The sequence below is a fragment of the Phoca vitulina genome, unplaced genomic scaffold (genome assembly GCF_004348235.1).
Source record: "Phoca vitulina isolate PV1807 unplaced genomic scaffold, GSC_HSeal_1.0 scaffold11, whole genome shotgun sequence".
Classification (NCBI taxonomy): Eukaryota; Metazoa; Chordata; class Mammalia; order Carnivora; family Phocidae; genus Phoca; species Phoca vitulina.
The window spans coordinates 36,156,583-36,169,895 of NW_022589714.1; the positions used below are offsets into that span (position 1 = coordinate 36,156,583).

The 13,313-nt window shown below is 43.9% G+C and overlaps 1 protein-coding gene across 1 annotated transcript in view; it reads left to right on the forward strand.

Moving 5' to 3' along the window:
* The first annotated feature begins 11,650 nt into the window (after positions 1–11,650).
* The window catches only part of TNFRSF21 (TNF receptor superfamily member 21), a 66,243-nt gene continuing 64,580 nt past the window's right edge, over positions 11,651–13,313 (forward strand). Inside the window, exon 1 of the mRNA XM_032409687.1 lies at positions 11,651–12,189. Within this exon, the coding sequence (XP_032265578.1) occupies positions 12,103–12,189 (87 nt within the window). The 5' untranslated portion in view covers positions 11,651–12,102. The remainder of the gene's footprint in view (positions 12,190–13,313) is intronic.

The following is a 13,313-nucleotide window of genomic DNA, read 5'->3' on the forward strand; positions in this document are numbered from 1 at the left end:
AAGCAATGATAAGGAGAGGGAGGAGAAGAGAAGGAAGGAAAAGCCTACATAATTTCCTCCCCCCCCAACTCTGTCTCTCCCTCTGTCTGTCTCTTTCTCTCAGAATATAAATTCCCAGAGGGTAAGTTTTCCAAACATTTTTTTTTTTTTTTTTTTTTTTATTTGACAGAGAGAGAATGAGAGAGAAAGCACATGAGAGGGGGGAGGGTCAGAGGAGAAGCAGACTCCCCGCCGAGCAGGGAGCCCGATGCGGGACTCGATCCCGGAACTCCAGGATCATGACCTGAGCCGAAGGCAGTCGCTTAACCAACTGAGCCACCCAGGCGCCCTCCAAACATATTTTTATATCAACACAAGTTATGTATTCCAGAAAAAAAATTAGATTTACAGCTAATCTTGAATTAGTTAAGTAAACAAAAGTTTTTCAAGCCTCTGTATGGACAGCATTGTTCCAGGTACTGTGAGGTGATACAAACATGAATAAGAAAGGTTTTTCCTTTCAAGGGGCTAATACTCTAGCTATATTCACATATAAGCTTATGGAAGTACAGTAACTATGATGCAGTGCAGACAGCCATGCATAAAAAGAGCATGTGTTAGAACCAAATAACCTAATTGTCCTTTCTACATGTGCTGGAGGTTTTTATATCTACAGAGGGTATGAGGATGTGGAGCAAAGTTGGCAGTCTTGACACCAGCCTTGGTCCAAGACACCACCCTCTCTAGTCTGGGTTATTTCAGTAACCTCTTAACTGGCATGCCAACTCCCCCACAGTCTATCTTCAACACAACAGCCAGACTGATCCAGACCAACACACATCAGATCATGAAACTCTGCCCAATGGCTTCCTGATTCACTGGGGAAAAGCCAATGTCTTATCCATGGTCCACAAGGCCCTCCAGGATCCTGTCCCTGTTGTCACTCTGTCCTCTCTCCTGCCACTCTCTAGCACTTGGCTTTCTCTTTCTTTCTTTCTTTTTCTTTCTTTCTTTCTTTCTTTCTTTCTTTCTTTCTTTCTTTCTTTCTTCTTTCTTTCTTTCTTTCTTTCTTCTTTCTTCTTTCTTTCTTTCCTTTCCTTCTTTCTAAGATTTTATTTATTAATTTGAGAAAGACAGTGAGAGCATGAGATGGGGGGAGGGTCAGAGGGAGAAGCAGACTCCCCACTGAGCAGGGAGCCCAGCGTGGGACTCAATCCCAGGACTCTGGGTTCATGACCTGAGCTGAAGGCAGAGGCTCAACGCACTGAGCCACCCAGGTGCCCCAGCACTTGGCGTTCTTAGGGTTCCTCCAAAATAACAGGAGTACTTCTGCCAGGGCTTCGGCAGGTGTTGTTTCTCCCAGCCATCTGCTTGGCTCCTTCCCTCCCTTTCCTCAGATCTTTATGCAAATATGGTCTTCCTTGATCACCTTATTTAGAAACTGCAATCTCTCTCTCTCTGCTTTGCCTTGTCACTATCATACGTAGAACTCTACCAGTTTGCTGGAGCTGCCATAACAAAGGACCACAGACTGGGGGGCTTACCAACAGAAATTTATTTTCTCGCAGTCCTAGAGGCTGGAAGTAAGAGAGCAAGGTGTGTGCAGGATTGGTTTCTTCTGAGGTCTCTCTCCTTGGCTTTAGATGGCTGCTGTCTCCCTGTGTCTTCACTTGGTCTTCCCTCTGTGTCTGTGTCCTCATCTCCTCTTCTTATGAAGAGTCATGTTGGAGTCGGTTTCAACTCAATGCCCTCATTTTACCTTCAATACCTCTTTAAAGACCCATCTCCAAATACAGTCACGTTCTGGGGTATTGGGGGGCGGACTTTAACGTATAAATTTGGGTGGGGGGGACACAATTCAGCCCATAAAAATTCCCTAAGTATTTGTTTTTATCTGTTTCTTAGTAAGTTCCAAGATGGGAGGGGTTATTGTCTGTTTTATTTGTTGCCATGTACCCAGAACTCGGAAAAATGGCTGACCCATCATGGATGATTAATCAACACTTGAAATGAATAGGTAGTAAAGGAATAGACAAGAAAGCAAAAGGGATCTTTCAGTAGTTTGGATATGTCATGGCTGGGGGCAATGCACATTGCAAATTTAGAAAGCTGTCTTCAGTGAGGGTCAACTGGTCAGGAAGAGAGAGATCTTAGCTTCTTCTCTGATCTTAGCTGATTCTTAGCTGGGTAGTGCTGCATTTCTCCAACTGTGTCTTTGTTCCTGCCACCAACAGGTGTCCTCCCCAAGGGGCTAGGAAAGATTGTAGCTTTATCACTTGGCCATGTGAGCTTGGACCAGTTGCTTGCCTCTCTGAAAATCTGTTTCTTCATCTGCGAAATATGGTTAAGGATTCTTGCCTCACAGGAATATGAGATATCTGTGAAAATGTCTGACATTCACTGGTATTCACTGGTATTCACTCAAGCTAAAGCTTCTGACCCATGAAATTTCAAGTTCTACCCTTCTCAGAGCTCTACAGAGATAACACTCCAGCTCTTAACCCTGCTTCCCCATCCTTAAGGTCTGTTCTCTGCCTTCCAAATCCTTCCGTCTCAGCCCACTGACAGAAGAATTTGAAAAAGAAGCAATAGAAATGAGGGTGTGTGTGTGGTTTTTTTTCATGGTTAGTAAATAGATAAATTATTATATTAGGGAAACAGTAATTTAATGCCCTAAAATGAAACTCATTTTTATAATTACTTCGAAGAGAAAAATTGCATAAAATACCACTTTAGCAACCAATAAAATCTTGTACAACCTTTGCTTTTTAAAATAGTAAACAGCTCTACATTAAAGACAGAGTTTAACTGATTTGTGGCGTTAGACATATAAGTAGGATGGGTTTTCAAACAACACTGTTCATAAGTCATTTCTAGAAATGACTGCTTTAAGATAAAATATCTATTGTGCTCATCATTATGAATTCTTTATGTAGCATGAGTTTTAGTGCTGTGAAGAGGAAGGGCTGAAACAACATTTTTGGTTAAACTAAGCCTTTCAAATATTTTAAATATTTCAGTGAAATGATTCTTTTCCAAGCCAACTCTGGTTGTCCATTTTGCTTGAGAACAGACTTCAGATTCAAGCAAATTACTTCAGTTGAGCTTAAGGCATAATATGTATAGGATATCCTAAAATCTTAATGCAGTTTTAAGCTTTAATTACTGGAAAAGTGTATATGTTGCAAACAACAATAACAAATCATTTGAAAATGTTATTATTTCAATTATTTTACCCTTATGAATTTTGAATAATCCATGTTTTTTTTTAATTTTCTTTTTTGTTTTGGTCAATGTTTGCCATCTTCAGTTAGGGGGACAAAAATTAAAATTAGATGTGTATTATTCTAAAAACCAAAAAATGTCAGAACTGTACCCAAAAAGTTTAAAAATTAAACTTTCAAATGGTTTTTGGTAAGTTTGTAACATGTATACTTCTGCAAGTACTGATGTTTGAAACTGCCTTAAGACCTCTGGGGCACCCCTTGGAAAACACTCTGTACAGTAAGTGCTGTGAGGAATAAAAGTGAAAAAGATTTAATCAGAAGGGAAAATTTCCTCTCAAGAAAAAAAACCCCCTGTTCCTCAGCTCAGCTGCTGCAGGCAGGGGACCAAAGACCAATCATCTAGGAAACCATAAAGGCCTTTGAAGGGGTGAGGCAGGGTGTGTGTCGCGTGGGGAATTGGGATATGAGATTATATTACTGACATTTCCATCACTTAAATGACTCTGGATCCAGTTTTCTCTTGCTGATGAAGTTGTTTCTCCATCCATTTGTCAGAGGCTTTTAATGCTGCCCTTATCATTTATAAAAGCTGAAAGAATGGTTCACAAGAGGTGCTGCAGTATCTATCCGAGGGATCTTCTACAACCAATAACCTACTCTTGTGAGATAATCTACGTATTGGCTAAGCGGGTGAGCTATGAAGCCATAAGACTTGGGCTCAAATCCTGTCTCCACCTATGTCTGGGTATGTGACCATAAGCAAGTTACAAAACCTCTATAAGACTCAGTTTGCCCACTGGTACAAAGGGGATGATGAGGGACGCCTGGGTGGCTCAGTTGGTTAAGTGTCTGCCTTCAGCTCAGGTCATGATCCCAGGGTCCTGGGAGCCTGCTTCTCCCTCTCCCTCTGCCCCTCCCTGCTGCTTGTGTTCTCTCTCTCTCTCACTTTGCTCTCTCTCTCTCTATCAAATAGATAAATAAAATCTTTAAAAAAAAAGCAAGGGGTATGATGATTTTAATAATTCATACCCCAGAGGTCTCCTGTGTGGATCAAATGAAATAATGCATGTGAAGGGCTTCTGTGGCTCCTGGTCCATAGGAAGTGTCCAATACATGTTGCTGACTCTTAGTGTCACTCTGATTACAGTGGTCCAAACCCTGCCCCTGCTCCCATCATAAATGGAATCAGGTTTCTCCATTTGAGGTTGGCAAAAGGAGAAGACCGCTCCTTTGTTTTGCAAAATGCCTAATTGAAAGGCAAGGTTCTCAGTGTCAAGACGAAGGAAGCTAAAGGGCTGTACATAAAAAGTAAAGTATTTCTTCCCGAGGATGTATAGAGTTTTCCATGCAAAATAATTTGGGGTTCTCTTGGATAGACCTTAGAAAGGTTTGGAGAAGTGCAGGGAGGCTGGGAAGAGGAAAGATGCTATAAAGGACTCGTAGAGAGGGCTGGCCCAAGAAGCAAGGTGGGAATCTTCAGGAGAGAGAAGGCTGCTTCGCTCAGACTCCCTTTAACAGGCAAATGGACTTCATCTAACTTTGTGTTGTGCTCCTGATCGTAACCACTACACTGCAGGGCCTCCCTCTGCTGGAAATCTCTTTCTTCAGGTCTTCCCAGATGGGGTCCCACTTGAAATGAATCTTTACTTCCTATACTCTACTACTGCACTATATTTGCATCTCATGTAACAATTATTTAGTCATTCAGTGAACATGCATTGCATAATCTGTGTGCCAGGCTCTAGCCAGTTATTTAAGGCAGAGTGTTAAAATCTGAATGTATTTCTTTGTTTCCAATAACATGTCTTTCAATAGTATTGCCAGCCCCTGAAGGCAGAAGTCACCATTATTCACCATTGTATGACTTACATTGCCTAGTATAATGCATTGAACATAGTCAGTCCTCAACAGATGTTTGCTGAATTGAATGGAATTAAATAAGAGAGGTGAAATATTTAGATGAGTCTTGATTGATGATTTCAACTGGTAGAGATTCCAGGCAGAGATAATGGACTCCACAAAATCACTTAGGAAAATGCGTGGTATGTGCTAGCAATAGTGAGAAGTTCTTATTCTCTGTAGCTAAGGGAGTGGTGGAGGATGATGCAGAAAAGGGAGGATGATGCAGAAAAGGGAGGTTGAGGCCATGCTGGAGAGAGCCGTAAAGGCCAAAACAAATATTTTATACTTAATTTTTCAATCAATGGGGAGCCATCAATTGTTCTTCAGCAAACGTGAGGAATAACTAAACCCATGATTTAGGAAGCAGACTTTGGCCACGGTGTGTAAGAGTGTTAGGGCAGGTGAGCTAAAGAGAAGTAGGCCAAGAATCACACTAATTAGTTAGTCTAAGCAAAGATGTTAAAAACTTCGATTAGATTGTAGAGAGAAATGGAAATAGATACAAAGACAGAGGAGACTTTGGTAAAGTACAGGTCTTAGCACGAAAGTAGATGTGAAGGCTGGGAGGTGGGAGAGAGAAGGCAAAGACAAGGAGGAGTCAGGGATGGTTTGGGAATCCAGGCCTGTGGATGAGAAAAATGTGGTGCCATTAACAAAACCAGTGATTGCAAAGAGAGGCATTGGTTTATTTAGGAAAGAAATGGAGAAATGTAAGGGTTTCTTTGTTTATACATTTACTTAATTTATTTATGTATTTAAGGATGAAGGTCCTTGGATATTATAGGGATGGGGAAAACCAGAAAAGAGAGATTTTTGAGATGCAGGGGGAGAAAGAGTCATGATTTTAGAGGCAGGAGTGGTGAACTCAAGACCATAAAAGAAAGCATCAGCCTTGGCAAGGACAGGTGCTTCAAGGACTGAAACGAAGTAACAACGAAAGAAAAGGAGGCGAAGTCAGAGAACTACTCAGGCTCATGGAGAAGCTTACATTGCAGAACCGTGATCAGCAAGATGGTCTGACAAGGGTGAAGGGGCCAAGGTGGGGGGAGAGGATTTGAGGGAAAGAGAAGTGTAAGAAAAAAGCCCAATTGCCACCACAGAGCATGCTCACCGTAACTACTTAGTCATTGAGTGGATAGGAAAGTCAGGCAGAGAGAGCAGGTGAGGAAAGGTGAGGAGCCAATGACCTGATAAATCCCAAAATGGAAAAGCAACTCCTGAACAGAAGGGAATTGTGCTCCATCGTGCTCCCTCCACACCTCCCTGCATCTGAGCGGACTTCCTCCTCCCCGAGTACTTTCTTCTTCAATCTTGTCACCTTCAGACTTTAAACAACTTGAACCCCTCTGGGCCAGGAGAAAGTATGCTGTTGGAGCCAATTAGAATCCTAGGACTTCGGTAGTCGAAAGAACAACAAATGATCACTTAGTCCATCTTTATCATTTTGCACATCAGGAAGCTTAAACAAACCCAAACAGACATAGAGCAGGGCAGTATCTTGTCCAAATTTGCACAGCTGGCTAATGCCCGAACCAAGATCAGGAGTCACATTGCCTGTTGTAACTTTCTTGACACTACATTGCATTATATCAGAGTAAGCATTTTTTTTTTTATCTGTTCTAACCCCAAATTCTAATGTGTCTATGAAGAAATATTATACTTTCCCACCTTTCTGTAATTAGAGTAATTTATGAAAGATTATCCTCTCAAAAGGGGACTGGAGAAGGGGAGTTGATTTACTGAGTACATACTGAAGGATAAGCACTGTGCTAGGGATTTTACATATCTTAATCCATTTATTTCCTCATATCACCACTGTGAGCTAGTTATGTCTTACAAATGGAGAAGTTCAAAAAGATTAAGGTACTTTCTCATACCCACCCAATTAATAAATGGTATAACAGAGATTTGATCCCATATCTGGTGACTCCTCAGACTCATTGTTTTTCAATTAAACTATTAAATGTTAAATATAAAAATATAAATATATTTTATAAATATATATGATATCTAAAATTATATAATAATATATTTATAAATATATGAATATATAAATGAAATGTAAAACTATAAAACTTTCTTATCAACTCTCACATGAAGTGAAAAATTATTTAGGGCCCTGGGTGGAAAACTTATGGCAAAATGAAAATATTTTAGGCGTGGACTCTTAAAGTGCATGGATGATGGGCAATTCAAGGTGAGCCCCATTTTTCCCAGTGCCCATGTTCTCTCCTTCAGGGAAATGAACTAATTTAATCACCTCACTATTCTTGGGAGTGAGACCAAGGTGTCAGACCTTCAAAGGATTGTCTCTTATTTTTTCAAATCATCCCTCTCTTATCATTCAAGAGAGAAGGAAGCTTCTGGAACTGTGCCTGCTTTGCGAGTCTATTCCCATTTGATCTTATCCCAGAGTGCCTTCTTTGTAGAATGTCACCATGGAGACTTGATCAAACTTCATGCTCATGCACTTAATCTTGCAATCTGTTGCTGAATGGCTTATATTCCCTCTTAGGCCAAAGAACGGCAAGCTCATAAATGAATTTTTGAAGGAAACAGAGCTGCGGACAAAATGTTTAACCCAAGTGTGGGACGTGGCACTTTGGTAATATACAAGATTAAATCTACTGTTGCATCACACAATGCAGGATGTTTAAATTAAGGCTTGGAAAAAGAAAATGTACAATCAGGTGTGTTAACTATTCTGCTGCTTGTCAAATTTTCCAAGTTTGTTTCACTCAACCAATATTTACTGAGTTAGTTAAATATCTTGACTCTTGGCTATGGAGATATAAAGAGGATTAAGATACAGACTTTGGCTCCAAAGAGCTCAAAATTTGTCTAGGGACATGGAGAGGTAAACGAACTATAGTATCATGTCATACATGTTGTAACAGAGCCATCTGGGAAAAAATGAGAGGCAGGAACAACTAAGTCTTTCCAAATGAGGGTAGAGAAGGTGAAGGGAGGACGTCACGGAAGGCTTCCTAGATGAAGTACCACTTGAAGTTGGTCTTAAAGGGTGGATTCACAGGAATTCCAAAGCAGAGGAGGGAAAATAAAAAGAAAACAAGACCTAACAAAGGTGTGGAAGAATCACAGGGACGAGGTAGTCAAGAAACACAGTGATCTAATGGGGTTACTATGTAGACCTTGGGGTCTGTAGGGCTTGGCAACAATGGGGATAGAAAGCTGAGCTGGGTATAGGAAGTAAAGGCTCTGTGTGTCATATTTGTGATGTTTACTCAACCTTGTGGCAGCGGCGAGGGTTGAATCATAAGCAGAGTTCGGAATGTGAAGTTTTTTTAGGACTTTGAACTTCAAATTGGGAATAATGAGGGTTCCTTGTTGGGCTTTTGGCAAGGGAATGACATGATCAGACTTGGGTTGTAAAAAGCTCATTTTCCTTAGGGTGAGAAGAAGAGATTTATTGCAGAACTGAGAGGTCCAGGCAAAACCAGAGGCAGGGATGTCAATCATGAGGTTTGTGTATAGGTAAGAGGCGGAAGGGATATATAGGAGGAGCAAGGGGAAAAAATTTGACATAGAATCAGATCAGAATTGATTGAGATAGAATTAGAAGGTCTCAGTAAAGTTTGAATAGCAGGGGTGAAGGATAGCTAAGATCTAGTCAATGGGAAGGTTTTTCAGAAGACACACATGACCATTCTGCTTGCCAGAAACAGGAGTCTGGTGCACGCTTAGGAGCACTGGAGGCTGGGAAAGGTAGTCTTTTATTCTGGGCAGCTGCATGAGAGTTGAAAGAGGTGGGCACCTGTAATGGGGGTACAATAGCAACCTTTACTACCCACACCCACTATACTATTTCCCCTCCCTGAGACTGTGAACTCAAAAACAGGATCACTTCTTATTATTGTTTGTGCAGTATCCGACACATAATAGATACTTGGTACATGTTGCACTGAAAGAATCTTGCTGTTGCTTAGACAAGTGTCATGCTCTTCTGCCCTCTGAGCTTGGCTTCAGCTGATTCTTTTACCTTCTGCGTGCTCATATCTATTCCTGTCAATTCCTGCCATTCCATCACAAGGATCAGCTCAGAATGTGGACAATGCTATTTTCGTTATAAAAACTGAGTACTCACATTGTTGAAAATTGAAAATTTATTAGAACTGTCCAAAGTGTGCAGGATAAATAAAAGTATAAGGCAAAACTGAAGGCAAGATGGTAACTTTGGTGATTTCTCCAGTGTCCAAATATGTAATAAGGATAACTAAATCCTTATTACATAAGACAAAGAAAGACAAAGAAATGGACAAACTGGAAGACTGAATAAGCAGATTGTCTGGAAATACATTAGGGAGAGAAAGGAATCAACGATGATTTTGAAACTAGAAGACTAGGAGAAATGTATAGCACTGGCAGAAATTTTAAAAAAGCCCAAAGCTGGAATGTGTGTAAGGAGATGGGGGCTGGAGAGTGATATAATGGCAAAGATATGATAAAGCTAATCCTCATGGATTATTGGATTTCCCTCCTTTCCTAGAAAATAAACATGTCTAAGTGACCATATTGAAAATGTGGCAATGAGTTAATCTCTAGTTGGAGAATTTTTACAGTGAAATAAAAGCATTTATATATTTTAATTCAAAGTAATAAAGTTTTACACCCTGATAGATTCAAATTATTCATAATCCATTTATGACTCGTATAGAGGGACATTTGCTTAAGTGTTAGTGGTAAACAGGATTGAGGGAATTTTTCATCCCACAAAATGGATATTCAGTTTCAACTTGATGTGATCAATACTACGTCAGGAAATGATAAAATTCCCAAGTGGTGAAAGCACAATTCAAACTTCTTTTGGGTATTAGGAAGAGAGATAGTTAAGAAAGGACTCCTCATGCCTGCATAGTAACCCAAATTCTAAACTTGAAATTTGCTAACTTCATGGAGCACATCAATCAGATCCAACTTCGAGTAGGTTTGGTTGTAAGGAGTTAAATGCACAGCTAACAGACCACTGTTTTCACCCTCCACCCCCCCCTTTTTTTTACACCTATGTAAGTTCTTTTTAAAAAACATGATGATATTGACCAGTCATTTGAATTTTTAAAGAAATAATTGAAACTGTTATATATGGAGACCCAATAGGTAACCCTCACTCTTTTGAAATCCTGGAAGTAGCTAGAGATATTCAAATCCAAACATTACGGTCTCCCCAAAGCCACATATTTAGAGATAATATTTTTTAGAACTTCTTTGGATTTCACCAGAGGTTATATATTATGGCTTTTCCTGCCTCCAATATTTATGGATAATCCTTTTCTTTACTAATAGATGTTTGAAATAAGAGATTGGAAGGAATCTTCATATTTTTTTATCATCTTCGAGGTATGCACAGAACAAAGGCCAAAGCACAATATATTCATCAGAAAATGAAGAGTTCACGCTGGTATTTTATAGAAGGTTATCTTCAGGAGTACTGGAGTAGTGAGTCTTGAAGCTGGTAATTGAGAAAGTGTGTTTATATGGAAATAGAAGGGTCCTGGGAAGTTAGACTAAGCCCAGTATCACCCGGGCTCACAAATGACTGATGGGCTGACATGGTGAAAGTGGTAATTTCAATATAGCATACTGTGAACTGTCAGTAGCTAGATGATGGACACCACTGTCCCAGACATGGTGGTCATGGTCAGGGGACTGACTCCCTGCAGGTGAAACAAGGAAAGGGATGCCAGGTCCTACCTCACATTCAGAAAAGTAAGAGATGTCAACCAGCCAAGATAATGTTCTGGTTGTTCTTACTTCTGAAGCAGCGTGCTAACTTCCTTTCTACCCACCTACAACCCACAAAGACATTTGAAACTCAACTCAAAAATTTTAACGCTTTTTGGGGGAAAGAATTTTTTTTTTTTTTTAATCTCTGTGATAATCGGATTCAAAACACTGGATCCTTAATTAGGAAGATGCACCTGCCTACACATTTCAAGGATTTCCAAGGCCTCTCAAAGACCACCCACGGACCCAACTCCACGGACTCTGAGTTTGGAACTCTTACTCTGGACTTCCTTAACTGCATTCATTAGCCTAGAAGTTTTCAAACTTTGCTCCATGTTAAAAATCACCCGGACAACCTTTAAAACCCCAATACTCGGGCCACACTCCATTTTCGATTAAATCAGAATCTCTGGGGTGGGACCATTCATACATGCATATGTTTTCAACTCTCTAGGTTTGAGAACCAAGTCACCGGTATATTTTTGGCACGCAGTTGATCTAAGTGTTCCATGGTCATCGGCTGTTTTTAATCACTGCCGTCAAAAACAGCAGAACGGCGCCTGTCGCAGAAATAATTTACTTAGAATCATCTTAGAAAAAAGTAAGTAAATTTGGGTCAGGGGTGTGCATACCTCCGCAGCGGTTCCTCTGGGTCAATAAGCTGCTGCAATTTCTTCAGCCAACGCCAAGGGGCACCCTCTCCCTCCTCGCTCTACTTGGAACGCCTTCCCAGTTCCGATCGCACAAAGAGCCCGGCCTCCTCCCGGGTGACATCACAAAAGGCCGATTCCCCCGCCCCTTCGGCGCCACCACGTGTGTCCCCGCGCCCCGCGGCCACCCGACTCAGTCCCTCGCCGGCCGGTCTGGGCAGCGGTGGAGGGTGGTTGGCAGTGGCTGGAGGCTTCGCTATGGGAAGTTGTTCCTTTGCTCTCTCGCGCCCAGCCCTCCTCCCTGGTTCTCCGCAGCCGCTGTCGGAGGAGAGCACAGGGAGGCGCGGGCTGCAGCGGCCGCTGCTTCTCCCCGCCCGGGCGGCCGCGCCGCTGGGCAGGTGCTGAGCGCCCCCGGAGCCTCCCTCGCCGCCTCCCTCCTTGCCCGGCTGCCCGGCTGCCGCAGTGCACATGGGGTGTTGGAGGTAGATGGGCTCCCGGCCCGGGAGGCGGCGGTGGATGCGGCGCTGGGCAGAAGCAGCCGCCGACTCCAGCTGCCGGGGGGCCACGCGCCCCGGGCGCCCCTGCGAGCCCCGGGCTCAGCCATGGGGACCTCCGCGAGCAGCAGCACCGCCCTCGCCTCCTGCAGCCGCGTCGCCGGAGCTACGATGATCGCGGGCTCCCTTCTCCTGGTGAGCGCGCTGGGGGACCCGGGGCGGCGGCCGCGCCAGAGCCGAAGGCGCCGCTCTTCGGGAGCGGGGCTGGTCCCCGGGCGGGGGCTGCGGGGAGGCGAGGGGTCGACCCGGCTGGGTGGGGAGGGAGGGGGGCTTGCAAGCAGGGGAAGGTACCGGGTCGTTTGGGGGAGCCACCAGGCTCAGCCGGGACTCTGGAACGAAGGCGAACTGTTTTCCTCGCAGTCTGGCTGCGCTGGAGGAGGCGCTAGAGGTGGCCACCCGGCTTCCTGCGCATTTCAGGGCTTTCCCCCCTACTCGGACCCCTGGTGCCCCGAGCCCTCTCCGCACACGCCCCCGCTCCCCCACCCCCCAGCCACCGGCTGCTGCCCACTCCGCGTGGTGTGGGGCCGGAGCTGCGGTGCCGGGCGGCGAGGGCTGGCGGCGGCGGCCGCTTTGTTGCAGCTGCAGTGTCATGTCGGGATGCTACCGCAGTGGGAGAGTGGTACCGGTGCGCGCCGGCCGCTGGAGACCCGGGTGCGTCCGCGCGGTGCATTCCCGAGCGGGGCGCAAAGCTCCTCCCCCACCTCGCCTCCTTGGCTCGGGTGGGTCCCAGTTTCTGCACGCCAAAAAAAAGAACCCTTAGTTAGACCCACTCTCAGGCGCCTCCAAAGCGCCGGCTCCCAGCCAGCCAGCACGCTGGCACTTGAGTGGGGGGAGGGGGAGAGGGATCTACATAAAGGAAGATGAATTTCTCCAGTCTTTCCTATCTCTCGTTTACCTGTGGCCAGGCAGGTGACCCTGCAAAGTGGAGCAGGTTCCTTCTTCAGCACCCAAGCTGCATTCAGCTCCAAGGCGTGTCCTATACCTCTCCCCCCACTCCGCCCCTTACCTGGTCAAAGCCTGAAACCACCCTTGACCCAAAACTGATCCCCAACTTCCCACAGATCACTTCCCCTTTCCAAAAGTTAAAGGGGAGGGGCCGAGTTACGTGGAAGAAAATTTATTTGAGCTCAAACCCTTGAGCCACCATAAGCTTCCCATGACTATCTTTTTGTCTCTTCAGGGAGGACAGAGATTCTTAGCTGAAACCCAAACAAAAACAAAAGACAAGAGCCTATTTTCACGGCAGGGCTGTGTAAGGG